The following is a 15869-nucleotide window of genomic DNA, read 5'->3' as shown; positions in this document are numbered from 1 at the left end:
GAACATTTGAATTGATGAAACTTTATAATGAAATTTAACTGCATTGGAAACRAGAGAAGAAATAAGTGTGACGGGCCAAATGTGAGGGTGGATGTGGACTACATCTCTACCAGGTATGTGCTTATGGTACAAAAATCACAGTTCTGAGCCGCACATGGTTCTCCCAGTACAACTGAATGTTCTGGAGGAGTGAGTTTAGTAAGAGGTGACATGCTATGGAGCATCAACCTTTCTGCTCCTTACAAATAACAACGTGGCTTTGCGGGGTGGTGCTGCTGCAGAGAGCACAYGTTTATCTGGGACGGTAAGCGATGATAGTGTGTGCAAGCCAGATTAAAGGGAATCCTTCTGAGAAAGTACTTTGTTATAATYATGCAGCCAGCTGGCCAGCATTCTGGCTAAAAAGTATTTCCACCACAGCTCGTTGATTTTTTTTCCTCTTTTTTTTTCCATTTTTTGTGGTAGGGTGTAGCTTGATGTTGCTTCCAGAACATTTTACGAACAGCATGATGTTGAAAAAGGCTGGTAAAGAAGTTAGATAAGTTTATTGCTGTACTCCTTCCTTCACTTCCGACTTCTTTAGCTCTTCTGACTCATCCCCCTCACAGTGCACAACTGGTCACGCTGTGACTGATATTACCCTGTTTCCTGGTACCAAGTTTAACAATCTCTTTATTGTAAGATACCCCAGATACTCCAACATCAATATCTGCAGAAAGAACAAATGCACGTTTTGTACCTACATGTGAGCCAATTAAAAAAACGCTTTAAGTTCTTTTAAAATGTCACTCTTAGCAACTGAAACTGAAAGCTTCCTAATCCAATAAGTCTTACTATAGATAGCTACTACTAAACATAACTCCACATGAAAACAAAGACATTAGCTATGCTTTTTAATGTAATCTTATCATCCAGTGTTTATGTTAAAAAGACCAAAGCTATTTAAAGCTTCAGTTGTACAAAACAGCCCAATTTAAATTAGTTTCAGGGTGGCCTTCCATTTTACCCTAGCTGGATAGCGGCAGTGTGCTTGCTGATGTCTTTGCTTGACATTTGTTACTCATCTTTAAAGGAGCAATTTGTGATTTTGAAAGCAGCTGTCTCTTCTAAGAAGCCAAGGGGAAGAGAACATATTACCTTTTCAGTTTATAAATCTAAGCCACTGACATTCTCATTTACACATCACTGAGAGTTTGAACCAGGTCAAAGCAACTTTTTTTAATACTAAAGAAAACAAACCTTAACTGTCATGTCCTGTCTAGATGAAAACATGCTTTGATTCTAAAACAAAACCCAGTGGACTATTTTTGTTTCTTCTTACTGCTCCACTCTATATCAAATTAGTCCAGTGGTTCATTTGAAAGATGAATAACTACTTGTATATATGGGATTACTTTGTTAGTTTTCCAAGAGAAAGCAAAAAAAAAAAAAAATTTCCTCCTTTTCATATATAGCAACATATAGAAAAGCACTAGAAATTGGCCTGTCTGCCTTAAAGTATAAAGGGAAGCAGAGTAAAAGGTAGAGACAAAATGGTGTCTTTATTCCCTATGTGTTAATAAAAGCTCATTTCCGATCCAGTACTTCAGTCATGAAGACATCCAAATTTTMAGTCAACTTTATTGATAAAATAAGTTTCCTGTACAGTACACAATTGGTAGCCATAGATTTTTTTTTCAAGCCATCAGCATTACAAAAATAACAGGTACGCAATGAAAAATAGTCACTCCACACAATGTGAAGGTTCTTTAAAATCCTAAACTGATCAGGGTCAGGGGAATGAAAGGGGAGACATATCAAACATGTGAAGACAAGGAGTAGATAAATTAAGTCACTTTTTTTTTTAATTTACAAAAATAAACACTAATCAAGCATTATTTCCTAATAGAGCAACCTTAAAAAACTGCCACAGATTAACAACCCTTCTCTGCTGTACAACTCTAGAGATTGCATTTGAAAGACAAACCAGAAAGTCAGCCATGAAACTGCATTCAGCATAAAACGGATACATCTTTGATACTAGTCAATGGCTGAAAAGACACTTAACACAAACAAACAAAAAACACCCCTTAAATTGAAAACAAAATTTCTCTCAAGTTTGCAACAACAAAACACACACCTCTGAAAAAAAAGATGTCACTTCTGATAAGTCACCAGCTTGAAAGCTACAGTAGAAATGCAAAATTTAAAWTACATAAGTATTGGGAAAGTTTTACAGTAGTCATAGCAGACAAGGAGATTTTGGGCTTGAGCTAGAATGTTCTCCCAAAATTTCCCCTAAGATGTTTTAGCAAATATTTAAAGGAAAATGGTGAAAACTTTTTTCCATGTGCATGAATGTCCTTAATATAGTCTTAAACCTAGAAACAAGCCAAGATTTTTTGGAAGGAGAAGTAGCAGTCTCTCTAACTGTAAAATTTGCTGGAGAAATTTGGAGAGCTTGATTTACAGCTGTCCTTTCTGAGGTCTTATTACAACAGCGCTTCCCAATACACGCATCAGTTGATCAAAAACTGGTGTTTACTGCCTCTTCTAAACACTGTCCTTCACTTATTTCTCTGGGGGCGGGGGGGGAGGCAACACTGCAGTTAATAGCACCAGAACAAAAATGTTAAGTTTCCTGTGAATTAGTTCCTGAGGAGATAAAAATTCAATCTTAGACCTTGTGGTGAATTTATCTTGAGCCTAAGAAAGTTATACTGAGTCAAAGGAAGTTATATTTTAAACTGACACACTTTAAAACTGTTTGCTTAATTTATCCAAGAGAAAGAGGAAAAAAAAGATTTTTTTTCCTCCTTTTCATGTTAATTGCAACAATGCATTGTTGCAACTGAAAAATCAATTTTGATTAAATGAAAATTAATTTCAGAGAGAGTCCAACTTATTTTGACAGGTGARTTATTAGGCAGCCAGAATATTCAGCTGTGGATGTCACTTGTGCATCAACAATTTTCTGTGGTAAGAAAGCTTTCACTGCACTTCTTTGGAAATACAGTCCTAATTGAAAATACATAAGCATGCTAAACAAAAAGTGATGATATAAATCATTATTAGTCAGGATTTTTTTTTCTGTTTTGAACATGGAACAGAAATAATCTGACAAAACAAAAGCCAAATATGAATTATTTCAGCACCTCTTTACTGCAAACCTGTCTTATGTAGCACTTTCTAGTATATCCATACAGTAAAAACTACAGCTTGATCAATGGTGCCAACTTCTTTTCACTTCTGCAAGTATTTCAGGATTAAAAATGAGCAGTCTGTTGTCAATATAGCATACTGAAACTTCTCCTAGCGAAAACATAACATGCACTTGAAACTTACCTAAAAATCTTCTTGAAGACTATTTAGTACTTATGAAAGAGAAATTAATAGTATTGGTGTTGGGCACTCAGGCTGTCAACTTCACCATAGAGCTTCTGCCTCCTTCTCCTAAATACCTTTCTGCTGCTAAAGTTTGGGCATTTTTCAAATTGCTGTTTCTAACTTAGGAAATTTGAGCAGACAATTGGAGATAAAACTGATGGGACTAATGTGATTCTTTGCCTACAGAGAACTGAGCTTTCCAGTTTTCTCTGGAAGGGAACAGTTAGGGCAAAACTATACTATGCCACCCGTGTTCCGGAAAGCAATAAAGAACAGGATGGGAGCAGCTCTTCTGATGTTTTGAAAATACAGTTAAGTATATTTATTYTAAAGAATCTCATTCAAAGTTTTAAAAATATATATTGAATAATGGCAAAAGCATTGCTTATGTTTCTTACAACTGCCCTTGTATTTGAATAGGATACCTTGTGGCTAATAAAACAGAAGTCCTTAGGTTTTATGTTGCAATATGTACCCTTTCCATTAAACAAGTTTACTGAAAAATGCCAATTCAAAAAAGAAGAAAATGTAATGTGGATAGTGCAAAAAGCATGCTCATTGTTACTACTTGAGCCATACAGATCTGGCTTTAAATCTTGCCTTTATTTTATCATAGCTGCATTGAAATTTTGTATAAGCAGTAATTTATATAAATTATGTGAAAACTTAGCATTTATCTGTTAAATGACTTCATATAAAAATAATTTCCAATTCAGTAAGTGCATTATTCCATTTCTTTTTGAAGTTAGATCTATGGCAATTTAATCTATCAGTAAGATTTTTGTAGAATACCAATTTTAATTTATTTCACATAATATAAAATCCACTAAACTGAAATTTAAGACGCATTAGCTTGCTGGTGCCCTATTCAGTAACAAGTGCTTGACAAGTGACCCCTGATACTCCATTTGTAAAATGTGCAATTGAAGCTTTCTGATTTTCAGAGTCTTTAGCTTTTCCTCAGGCTCAAATCGCTGCTTGTTACTAATCCTGACAGAGATGTACTCTCTGATGCATCTTCTTTCTTGAGGTTCAGGAATGATTCTCTAGTTATCTGAAGAATTTCTCTCAAGCCTTTGTTTTCTTGCTATAACCAGAGAAAGAAAAGGCATTTAAAAGAATTTAAAAGTAGAYAGATTTCAGAATCTCTTGCTCTATTGAATGGGTGCTAAGCAACAACAACAAAAACTCATTATACAAAGATGGATAAGAAAAAGTTAATTTACTTCAAATACTGCATTTTAAAAAGTCTTTTCATACACATTGTCCCATACTGAACTGCTTTGCTAGCGTTTGATCAAAAAGCAATAACACCGACCCTGCAATATTAAAGCAATATTAAATAACTGAGTCAAATCGCCTAAAAAATACAATATTATAAAAGTGTTTTTAAAAGCCAAAGATGTGGACATATTTATTTGCATCCTAGTTTCTGCAAAATAGCCATGTGAATGAATGATATAGTAACTCCAGAAAGATATCCTAACTCGATATAACTAATTTTGATAACATTTACTCCCTTGTTAAGAGATGAACAAAATCTTTGATTTGAGAGATCGAGAGTATGCTTTGAAGTTTTTGTGAATGTATGCGTTTAGTGGTAACCTGCTCCCGTAAACCCCAAAAGACAAAAGGCTTCCCTGCCTGAGGGCTGTATCTTAAATTGTATGCTACCATAATGTTTTCTGTTAATATATGACAGCAGCCACTTGGAAGCATTTAATATTTGGAGGGGGTAAGGAGTGTGGGAAGGTGAGTCACTACTTGTGCCACTGCTGTTTTGATTTCATACTTACTTCAAGCTGAATAATACGTTCCTGCTCTTTACAGCCGTGCTTTTCATCAATTTCAATGGCTTTTCTCATTACTGCTGCCATTTCTGTAATTTGGTCCACATGCACTTGCAGTTCCTAAGCCATAAAAATAAAATAACGTAGAAAATGTATTACTAAAGCTGTCATTATTAGAAGTAAGTGAAGCATTAAATGTTCATTTTAAGTGCTGTGCCACTTAATAAAATTAGGCAGACAGATCTAAACTTATGAAATGAAACAAGCTCTCTGTAACTTTATAGCACAAGCAGCTACTGTGGTTCTTTTTATCTAAACAAAATCTGTTTTGTTGCATAGCATTTCCTTTTTTTTTTTTTCCAAAACATCAATGATAATCTCTACAAAGGTAACCAAGTGCTTGCTCTGGCAAGAACTTTCTGTACTGCAGGAGTTGACGTTTATCATTCTGGATATGCAAAAAGATTAAATTCATCTAAGAACAGCTATGTATGAGACATTGTTCTTTCCATCTGAGAGCTGATCTCAAGGCGGGTACAGCCACTGTCAGCACACAGGTAGGCATCTCTCTCTTACAAGCAGGCTAAAAGACCAGATAAAGTGATCATCCCTACTATGCTCTATAATAGGTAACTCAGCTATGTCTCCACCTTCTTTTTGGATATGTACTTCCACTTAAATCCACTTTCAATTCCAGCTTATCTAGGATTTGTACTCCAGAGGTCCTTGTCCTTGCTGAATTGTGAGAATGACTCTTGTCTCCTGACTCCCATCAATTAATGCTGAAAGGGTACTTTTCTATTATAAATAAGTAACTACCACATTTCGCTGATAGATTGAGGAAGGAAGGAAGTAGTATAGTAGTTTGTTTTGCTCTTGTCCTGTTCCACTGCCAGGAGAAGGATGATAGGAACTATTAGCATAGGCATAATAGCCTTAGGAAGGAAGATACATTTTACATGATCTTCCTTGGTAACAGTGAACTGATGTCTTCCCTGAACCATGTTGGCTCAGGTGATACCTTCTTGTCCTCACCATCCAACCTACCAACAGAAATGCTTATAGGACCACTACCTTCCCTGCAGATCTAGATAAGGAGCATATATACCTTTGGGATTCACTGCTGCTCAGTTAAGCCATTTTAATGGTATTTCCAGAAGCTTTTAATTTTAAATTTTCATTGTCCTTTCCTTGTTTTTTATTCCAACTCTGCTATCATGCCAGCCTATCCATGTCTGATCTGACCTTTGGACAAAATTCACAATAGTTACCAACCAATATCAGGAAAAGAAGAAAAGTAGGACAGAAATCTGCTGTTTCTGCTGAAGAACAGTATAGATTAAATTCTGCCTTTAAGTTATGAGCCTGACTGGTCACCCATACATCTAGCGGATGATCAGCTTGCCTTTAAACTACAAAAAGCTATTGAACTATTTTTAAAAAACTACCCCACTTAGAATCATAAGTACTGGTTGACTAAAACACACATCATTAAAAATGAATGTCTTCCCTTTTTACTTTTCCTCTCTGCTATTTCAGCTGCTGATGCTATGGTTTGGTTGTTTACTCATGAAGTAAATAATTTACTCTCTTACTCTTTCAAAGATGCTCAAAGCATGGCAAAATGTGTGAGTCTCACTTTCTTCTCAAATTTTCCAGTGAAGGTGATTAACTAAAACATTTTTTCAATGAAAAATAATTTTCAGCAGGATTTTAAAGGATATATCTGGCATTTAAATAAACAATGAACAATGGTAAGAGAACAAGCTGAAAGGAATTATTCAAGTTGTGAAAGAGTTATGATTTCTAGATATACTGCTGTCTTCACTACTTCCCCTTTGGTAGCCTATGTGGCCTCTTGATTAATATGATCCAGAGACTGGTCCAAGGTCATTAATGGGTGGTAACACAGAACTGTAGCTTCTGTTTTGGAAGCCAGATGTGTAAAAGCTAGGTGTTGTGACATGAGACACTGCAGTGAATGTGTTTCTTTACAAATACAGCATCAATGTCTGCAAACACTTTCTATATACTCTCCTTTTCATTTGCTATATACTGATTGCTTTCTGAAGAGAAAAAAAACCTCATGTTTTTATGCCCTATTTCAGCTGAGCAAACTCAAACAGTGATCTTAAATCCAAGGTCATTACTACCAACCTGAACACTTTCTTGATACATACAACACTGCTCAAAAATTGTTGTTCTGCTTAAAGGAGGTGACTATTCATTTGCAGAAATCAATGTATTAAATAATCTTTTGTGAATAGGCATGGAAATTGATAGCTGCCCCTTGAGAGAATAATCATTTGTGGTTACAGCGAGAACAATTTTTTTAGGCATCATGGATTTTTTTTCAGTTAACATGAGAAATGTTTAAAGAATGCTTCAAGACTGCCTAATTTTACTAAATGTAAAGACTGATCAAAAGTATAAAAATTTGAAATTCTAGAAATTCTGAGTGTCAGGATAAGAAATTTAAATCACCTTCATCAGGCATTCTTGTTGAGTCATATTTARCCAAAATGTTGAAGCCTAAATCTTCTGACTTTAATATTGTTTAGTGTACCATTTATCCCAAGATTTTATACACAAAAATGTTTCTAAATCAAATTTCTAAGTCCATTTCAGGATTAAATACCATTTACTCTGAAGCTGCAAGATGTGTCATCTACTAAGGTAATTCTTTAGAAAGGGGTATATGCTTATGAATTTTTAGAAGCTTAAGCTAAAAATACTGATCTAATCCCATAAATTCTTTCTTGTTAATCTGAGTAGTTCCATTTATTTCAATAGCACTAATTACATGCATACAAATTTTAAAGCATTTCATAGCACGAAAATCTTAAAGCTTTGTTTACCTGGTATCCAGATTCTACCTTGGCTTTGCAGACCTGATTTTGCTGAGGTTAAATATGATTAAATATTTAGAACTACAGCTTGTCTGCACAGTTACACTGCTTTCTTATAACCACAAATTATTTAAAGTGTAATATTACCTTGTTAGAAAGCTCAAATTTAAATCTGTTAATGACCTGTAAACATCAAAATTATTTTTATGAAAAAAGTCTGAACTATTTATTAATGCTACAATAATACAGGCTAATCTTATCTGAAGCTGTTGCATACTTAGGCATACCTCACTGATGGTAGTTTAGGAAAACATTACTTAACAGCACTCTCCTTTTCTAGTCTTCAGAAGCCATAAGAAGCTCACCTAATCCCAGCAACTTTCCCACCATTCAAGTACTTCAGGCTGACCTGGATGCTTCTTAGGAATTTTGATCAATACTGAAACAAGAACCATGGGCTGCAGCAAGGAAGAGGAGGCAGGTACACCAAAGTAGTCAATATTCAAAAGGGGTTTTAAGATGTGTTTTTAAAAAAGTTAGCTATTTAGGGAAAAATATTGAATACTGAATTTAAAAACCTTGCCCTCTCACTTCCCTATAAGCACAGGTTCACTAGTTATTTACTGGCATAAAAGGCGAAGTTAAACACAGTCCAAATATCTGAATATTACTAAAATCTACAGTATCTGGAAGCATAGCAGATCAGAGGTGCTTTAAAGATCTAAACAAAAGAAAAGCAAATTAAGAAGATGTAGTAGTGAAATACTCATTAAGTTTCCTGTTCATGCTTCACAGACTACATTGTAAAAATTAGAACTTATTGTAAAATGATAGAAAAACTGAGACAAAGTAAGTATTGTATTGATCCATTCAAAAATAATTTAAGTCTTAACTAAAAAGGAAAAAAAAAACAAAACCAAGAAACCAAAACAAGTCATTACCTTGGAATGTTGCTCTTTTAACTTCATTATTATACTTGGATCATCCTTCTTGCTTGCCATAAGCAACCTAAACATCTGTTCTCTGTATTTGCTCATTATGAGTTCCAAAGCAGACTGATGTTCTTCAAGAGATGTGCGTAATTCTGCCAACATATTTTTAAATTCAGTTAAAGTTTAACTGGAACAAAATGCAAAAATTCTTTAGCCCGGGAAAACTGAAATAAGCCCTTAATTGAATGCCTCTACTCCTTGCATCATAAAATCTACATAGTCTCTGTAAATATCTTCAGTGGTGACTGCACTGGGAAAATTCTTGTTTGGTCAGAAACAGAGTATTTTTTTGATAATATGATGTCAGTCCTTTAACCTGAAGTATCTTGATCATAGCTGAGAAGCTTTACTCCAGATTCTTTAAGCACTGGGAGTGCTGGTGGACGACAAGTTGACCATGAGCCAGCAATGTGCCCTTGTGGCCAGGAAGGCCAATGGTGTCCTGGGGTACACTAGGAACAGTGTTGCCAGCAGGTCAAGGGCGGTGATCCTGCCCCTCTGCTCAGCCCTGGGGAGGCCTCATCTCGAGTACTGTGTCCAGTTCTGGGCTCCCCAGTACAAGAGAGACATGGGGCTACTGGAGAGAGTCCAGCGTAGGGCTACAAAGATGATCAGAGGGCTGGAGCATCTGCCCTATGAGGAACGGCTGYRAGAGCTGGGCGTCTTCAGCCTGGGGAAGAGAAGACTGAGGGGGGATCTTATCAATGTGTATAAGTACCTGAAGGGAGGGTGTGAAGGGGACGGGGACAAACTCTTTTCAGTTGTCCCGTGTGACGGGACAAGAGGCAATGGGCAGAAATTGAAGCACAGGAAGTTCTGCCTGAATATGAGGGGGCATTTCTTCACTGTGAGAGTGATGGAGCACTGGACAAGGTTGCCCAGAGAGGTCGTGGACTCTCCTTCTCTGGAGATATTCAAAGCCCACCTTGATGCAACCCTGTCTAACATGCTCTAGGTGACCCTGCTTGAGCAGGGAGGTTGGACTAGATGATCTCCAGAAGTCCCTTCCAACCTTACTGATTCTATGATTCTAAGCAACACTGTATGTAAGCTAGCAAGAAGTTTACAGATCTGGTTTAATCTGCAACTTTGTGAAATAGAAGTGGAAAAAATGATGGTGTTCAAAATCAAACCAAGTCTTGCTTAGATCTAAAGGACTAAAATACTCTGAGTCTTCATGAGTTAAAAATTTGCAAAGCAGAACTTTGCACGCAACAAATTCAAAAGACAAATTAAAAAAAGAAAAATAGAAAACAGCTCTTTAAGGCTGCTCTTTCCATTTTTTCATGCTTCATAAAGGGATAAAATTCCTGAGATGAAACAAGGTTCATATGAATCAAGATGGTTGACTCCTTTGCTGAATATAAATGTTAGAACACCCAAGGTGTTCTAGGAGGACAGTCTTATACTGCAACTAGACTGCTCCTAAATTAGTTACTTTTTGGCAATGGAAAAACATGTTTCCAAATAGATACCTATTCTGTAGAAGTAAATTATATTTATCTCATGACTTTTAGTGAACTTTAGGATAGGGACCAAAATATTCACCTTCCAGAACTCTGATTTTTTTCATCCATTATAGTCTTAGTGGTTGTCATTAAGACTCTATTATAATTAAATTACATCAAGACTAGTTAAACTGACAAACTAAGATTAGAAGAAAAAAATCACTTGTAGAAACACTCTATAATCAATGGTACAACTCTCGCTGACTCCAATGTTGCAGGTTGGGAGCTGGAAAAGGATAGATTTAAGCCTTACCTTTATTCTCCTGTTGCAATTCCCTAATCTGTCTGTTTTCCTGCTGGATACCCATTACTAATGTAGACCGAGGACGATGTCTTGCTACTTCATTAAGCTCTTGAATTTCTTCTTGGTACTAGTCATAAAAACATCAGTCAATGAAGGCAAACATTACTCAGCAAGTTAGCAAAACCAGTTCTAATGTCATAATGTCAGAGTTTGTAACCAGCAAGATAACACTTGTTTTTAAATAAGACCTTTTAAAAAACAAATCATATTCTTATGTCTGAAGCTTTTGCTAACTTACCACCCTTTACAGATACAAAAGTATTACCTTTGTTTTAAAATAAGTTTATTAAGTCAGATTTACAAAGCGTGCAGGATTTAATCTTCAGTGACCTACTGCAGGCCAAATGCACCATCAAGTCATTAAAACTGTTACATATGTGGTAAGAATAAACCATGAAGCATTAAATTCTAGATATTTACTATGGCTTCCCAATATCTTAAACCAAAAGGCTGTATAGATCCAAGTCTCACGGACACATTCACGTGCCACTGTGCCTGAATGAATGAATTCTGCCTCTCCACTAGTGGATAAATTTGACATCCTTTAGTTAAAGTCATGGGGCCTGTGCATGACTCATTTTACAGGCATGAAGCATATGCAGGATTTTATTATTTTACAGGCATATTAACATGTCCCAGGTTGTATTAAAATGATAAGATGAACTTCCAAATGGAAAGACAGTAGAGAGCTTTGTGTTCTTCCAGCTCTCTAGTGAAAGTCAAACTCAGCCTAATAATATCGCTTGGACAGTTTAATGTCAGAACGGAAAAAGTTACCTACTCACAAATAGGCCTAAGAAGCTACTTTGAAACAAACAAACACACTGAAAAGATAAAATATTCTGAAAAGAAGAAAGCATGAAACGACCTCTGTATAATTAATACTGCATTTCTAAACTAATAAAACAAGTAGTAATTAACAGAAGAGCACCAGAACAGAATACAAGATAATCTGCACGGGTTAGTAGTATAATACATCAACCACACTTCTACCAGTGTTCTTCAGATAAATGCTAATTTTCAATATTCAAGCTAGTCACAAACAAGTAACTTGTTCACAAGATTGAAGTAATACATAAACAACCTATTTTTAGATCCCAGTCACACCTGCAATAATTAGTACAGTTTAAAAGAATGTACCAAATAACAGACTGATTCTACACTCTGTTGTAGCACATAAGATTGATTCTAAATGATGCATTTAGAAACTGTTTTTAACAGAAACAAACCTGTTTCATTGCTTCCACCCGTTTGTTGAGAGCTGTTGTCTGTTCAATAAGAGCTTCTGCAGCATTGTCATGTTCCCTTAGCCGTTCCACCAGTGCTTTTGCATCTGCGAGGGCTTTCTCAATTGTACAACTCATTTCTAAAGATTAGAAATACATTATTTTCATAACACCATCAGTTTGCTATACAATAGAACCACTATCTAGTGATGTGTGTATGTGTGTGTACACATGCATACTACATATATAATTTTTAAAAATTTATCTTTTATTCTGTAGAAGCTGAACACATCCTTTCCTTCTTCCCTATACAAACAGAAGAATCTAGACAATTTAGAATTTTGTCTTTTGGGAACAGAAAAACCTACTGACAAGCCTTGCCTACTTTTTAACTGCTGATGCCATATATTAGAGCAAAGAAAGCAGAGTAAACTTTGCGACAGTACTGATCAACATATTATTAAGTACAAACAGAGGACTATTGGACATATAAATCCAAGCAGTGTATGTAGTCTTTCTGTAAGTAGCAGGAAGAAAAAATTATTATTGAAAAATGAAGTAATTAATATGCCCTCCTACCCATCAGACACACTTCCTAAGGTGGGAGCATGGTATTTGAGAAGTGTAAGTCTAGCAAAAAGGACTAAGAGAGAGAAAAGACTAAGACAAAGGCTAAGAGACTAGAATGGGCTGGAAGATTCTCAAGAATTAAAGCAGCACAGGAGGAAAAACTGAAACCGACAGAATAGAAAAGAGTTACTCAGGAAAAGTTTAGAAAGTCAAAACCTGTGTTCTGTTCATGTCTAAAGCCAAACACAAACATCACTGTATGGGATGAATTTTTAAAATATGTAAAGTTTTCAGCAATATAGAGCAAGATAGCAGCTTAGTTAAGAAAAAGAACAGACTGAACATATTTAAAATACCAGTCTTCTAATTGCAGTAGGTGTTAGCATAAATTACCTAAAGCTAAAATTGCAAAATGTTTGTACATACTAGTATTTTCAAAACACTGGCCTTCACATTTAGATGTTCTCATAATTCCTCTTGATAGGTTAAGTTTCAAGGCCAAGATTTGTAAAGAGAAAAGAATAAATTTAAAGACTGAAGAAACCTCACTTTTTCTACTGAAAAGGAAATCTATTATATTCTTTAGAATAGTACTTGAGCAGTAAGACAGCAATGCTAGAAGCTTATCAGAATCATGGGTCTTATTAGGAGTAAGGTGGGGTATTTGTTTCCAGAAAATTTCTAAGCTACTTAAAGAATCACCTAAATCCATTTCTTAGCCAAGTCATTTGCTAAAGGATTTTTGCAAGCCTAAGAGGTCACTGAGCCATTGAACAACGGGGAAAAAAAGATGCAGTCTGAGTTGTTTTTCTAACTTCCTTAGGCACTTTTACAAATCATAGCCTAGTATTTTAAAGCCAAGCTTAATGAAATCTCCACATTTTCCCACTACCTCAAGTAAGTAGTAGAAATAAAGATATTTCCAATGAGGGAAATTTTCATCATTCCACTGACAGATTAAGGGACACACCAAGAATGTCTTGTCTTCATGCATGTGTGTGTGTGTGTGTGTGTCTGTGTAAGAGAGATGGTGAAAGAGTTTGGCATGTTCTCTCTCACAAGCGTTGAGCCTTGTTTACTCACAAAGAAGCTTCAGTAAGTGAGCTTCATTTATAAATGGTGCACAAATTGTTTTCCGAGATTCGTGTATTACTGAAAGCATCAGCATTTTGACACGCACAGGTTTTCTATAAACATTCATAAAGTTAATTCCTTCCTGTTTTAAAATAAAGTTTTCATTGTGACTTCCATATGATGCATGCTTGGATGTGTGTGTGTGTATATATATATATATAATCAATCAAGTTTTTCAGTAGGCTTGTATTAACACAGGTAGTTAATTTATTAACCACAGTTTAGCAATTTGAGCACTTTTTCAGATTGCACTGTTTTTAAGGATCTGCTTTTCTCACTCCTCATTTCTCATTCCAAATTTGGGCTCATGTTTTTTCTGGACCACTAGAAAAATAAAGGATCACAACTGTTACAGAAACTGATTTAATCAGGTCCAAAATTTAGGAGAATTTGAAGAACAGTTTTTAACACAATTCACTTGTCATGAATTCTCCAGATAGACTAAATAAAGCCCATCAGGCCTCCCCATGAACTTAGAATAATTTTTGCATTCAGTCTACACTGGCGTTAATACCTCTGACAATTTGCACGCATCAATATCATTTTTAAATACAGTACCTATTCACCTATCTATGCACTTTATCATTTTGACTAATACATACAAGATAACAAGAAGGCCCTTTGCAGCAAGGCCACTGAGGTTGTTCTTCACAGAGAAGGAGATAGGGAAGATACAAGTGCACCTTGCATGAAACGCAGCTGTACAAATTCACCAGTAACTATTCACCATCACAGTACAGAAGCTCAAACAGGCTAGATACCATTTCCTGTTCTCATGAAGGATGTGTATCTCAGAAAGGAGACTTGTTATTTGTAACACAGTAATTCATAGTGGTTCCAAATCTTGAGTTGGATTCTTTTGGTAAAGACACTGGCCCTAATCCCCGGAATTTAAAACTCTCCCTAGTTGCTCATCTGACTGCATATTAAGAATAAAATGTTTTCTTATGCTAAAATAGATGTGAATCTGTAAATTAATCTGAACATTTAGAAACAAATCAATGAATCAGTTACATTTGATTAATACAAATCCCTATACTATATTGATTTGTTTATAAACACAAGGAGTAGAGTAGGTTACAATTCCTGCACCCTGCCCAAAAAGGGAGTAATATCTGTTAGCCTGTAGTCTTACCAACAGGGCAGGGTCAACAGGTAGCAAGAGCAACAACTCAAACGACATAGCAATACTACAACCTACTTGTTCATTCCCTGTCACTTCCTGCCATTTACTAATTGCTTTCATTATCTAATTTGGCTACCTTAAAAAAATAAAAAACAAAAAACCAAAAAAGCCTAAGGATTTTATACAGCTATAGCCTTCCTCTATTTTTCTGTCTCTTTTCCTCTTATATCGTTACTGAAAACCTCCATTTCCCCCACGGCTTAAATTTTCAAATTTTCTCTGTTCCGTTGACAGTTTTGCAACGCTGAGCAACCCTGCCGCCTTTAACAGCTTCACGCAGGGCGCGCCTATGCCAGAGGAGAGCACCATCGCCGCGGCGCACGACAAGGAAACGCCGCCAGCGCCCCGCAGCCGCGCAGCCCCTCAGCCCCAGGCCCCGAGCGGCGCCGCGGCTGCGGCGCGCTCACAGAAACCGCAGCCCGCCGAGGGCCGCCTCCTCCGGCGCCGCGGGGACGCATGCCGAGGCGCGCTGAGTCAGGACTGTCGCGACACCCGCGCGGATCGAGGCCCGGGGCCGAGGGGGGAGACACGAGGGCGCCCCGCGCCCATCCCCCCCCTTCATCCCCCAGACCGTTGGTCTCGCCCCCCCCCCCGCGCAACCGCCCCAACCGCCGCCGCCGGCCCAGCCGCCTCCTTCGCCGCCGCGCGCCACTCACTCATGACCGGCGGTTGCGGCAGCGCCCGGCGCCGGGGGAAAAACCCCGACGGGCCGCCCCGCTCTCCAGTGGCGTCGGGCCGGGGCGAAGCGCGATCCCCGCCGGGAGAGGGGGGCCGGGGGGGGCGGGGCGACGGCCCCTCCGGCTACCTGTCAGCGGCACCGTGCGAGAGCCGCCGCCGCCGCCACCTCTCGCGAGAAGACGCGGCGCCTCCTCTCATTGGCTGGCCGCGGGAGTGGGAGCGGGGAGGGTGCGGGAAGGGGGGGGGCGGTGCCTGGGCTCCGCCCG

At 37.5% G+C, this 15869-nt stretch overlaps 1 protein-coding gene across 1 annotated transcript; it reads right to left on the bottom strand.

Annotated features, from left to right (window-relative positions):
• Positions 1 to 1603: 1603 nt before the first annotated feature.
• FGFR1OP2 (FGFR1 oncogene partner 2) lies at positions 1604 to 15770 on the bottom strand. Its single transcript, XM_085324419.1, has 6 exons — positions 15582 to 15770; positions 12039 to 12175; positions 10759 to 10876; positions 8947 to 9089; positions 5163 to 5276; positions 1604 to 4453 (listed from the first exon to the last, which is right to left on the bottom strand). Exons 1-6 carry the CDS (start codon positions 15583 to 15585, stop codon positions 4316 to 4318), a joined length of 654 nt encoding a protein of 217 aa, XP_085180545.1. The 5' UTR covers positions 15586 to 15770; the 3' UTR covers positions 1604 to 4315.
• Positions 15771 to 15869: the final 99 nt, after the last annotated feature.

This window comes from Rhea americana, unplaced genomic scaffold (assembly GCF_003343005.1).
Source record: "Rhea americana isolate MKP2758 unplaced genomic scaffold, rheAme1 scaffold_91, whole genome shotgun sequence".
NCBI lineage: Eukaryota > Metazoa > Chordata > Aves > Rheiformes > Rheidae > Rhea > Rhea americana.
The sequence above is the reverse complement of the archived record's forward strand: the minus strand, read 5'-3'. Positions and strand labels throughout refer to the sequence as shown.

Excerpts from the sequence above, each read along its gene's own strand:
- FGFR1OP2 (XM_085324419.1), bottom strand. Across the intron at positions 9,090-10,758 it reads ATTGCAACAGGAGAATAAAG|AATTACGCACATCTCTTGAA; the intron begins GTAAGGCTTAAA and ends ATATGTTGGCAG. Across the intron at positions 5,277-8,946 it reads TAAAAGAGCAACATTCCAAG|GAACTGCAAGTGCATGTGGA; the intron begins GTAATGACTTGT and ends TTTATGGCTTAG.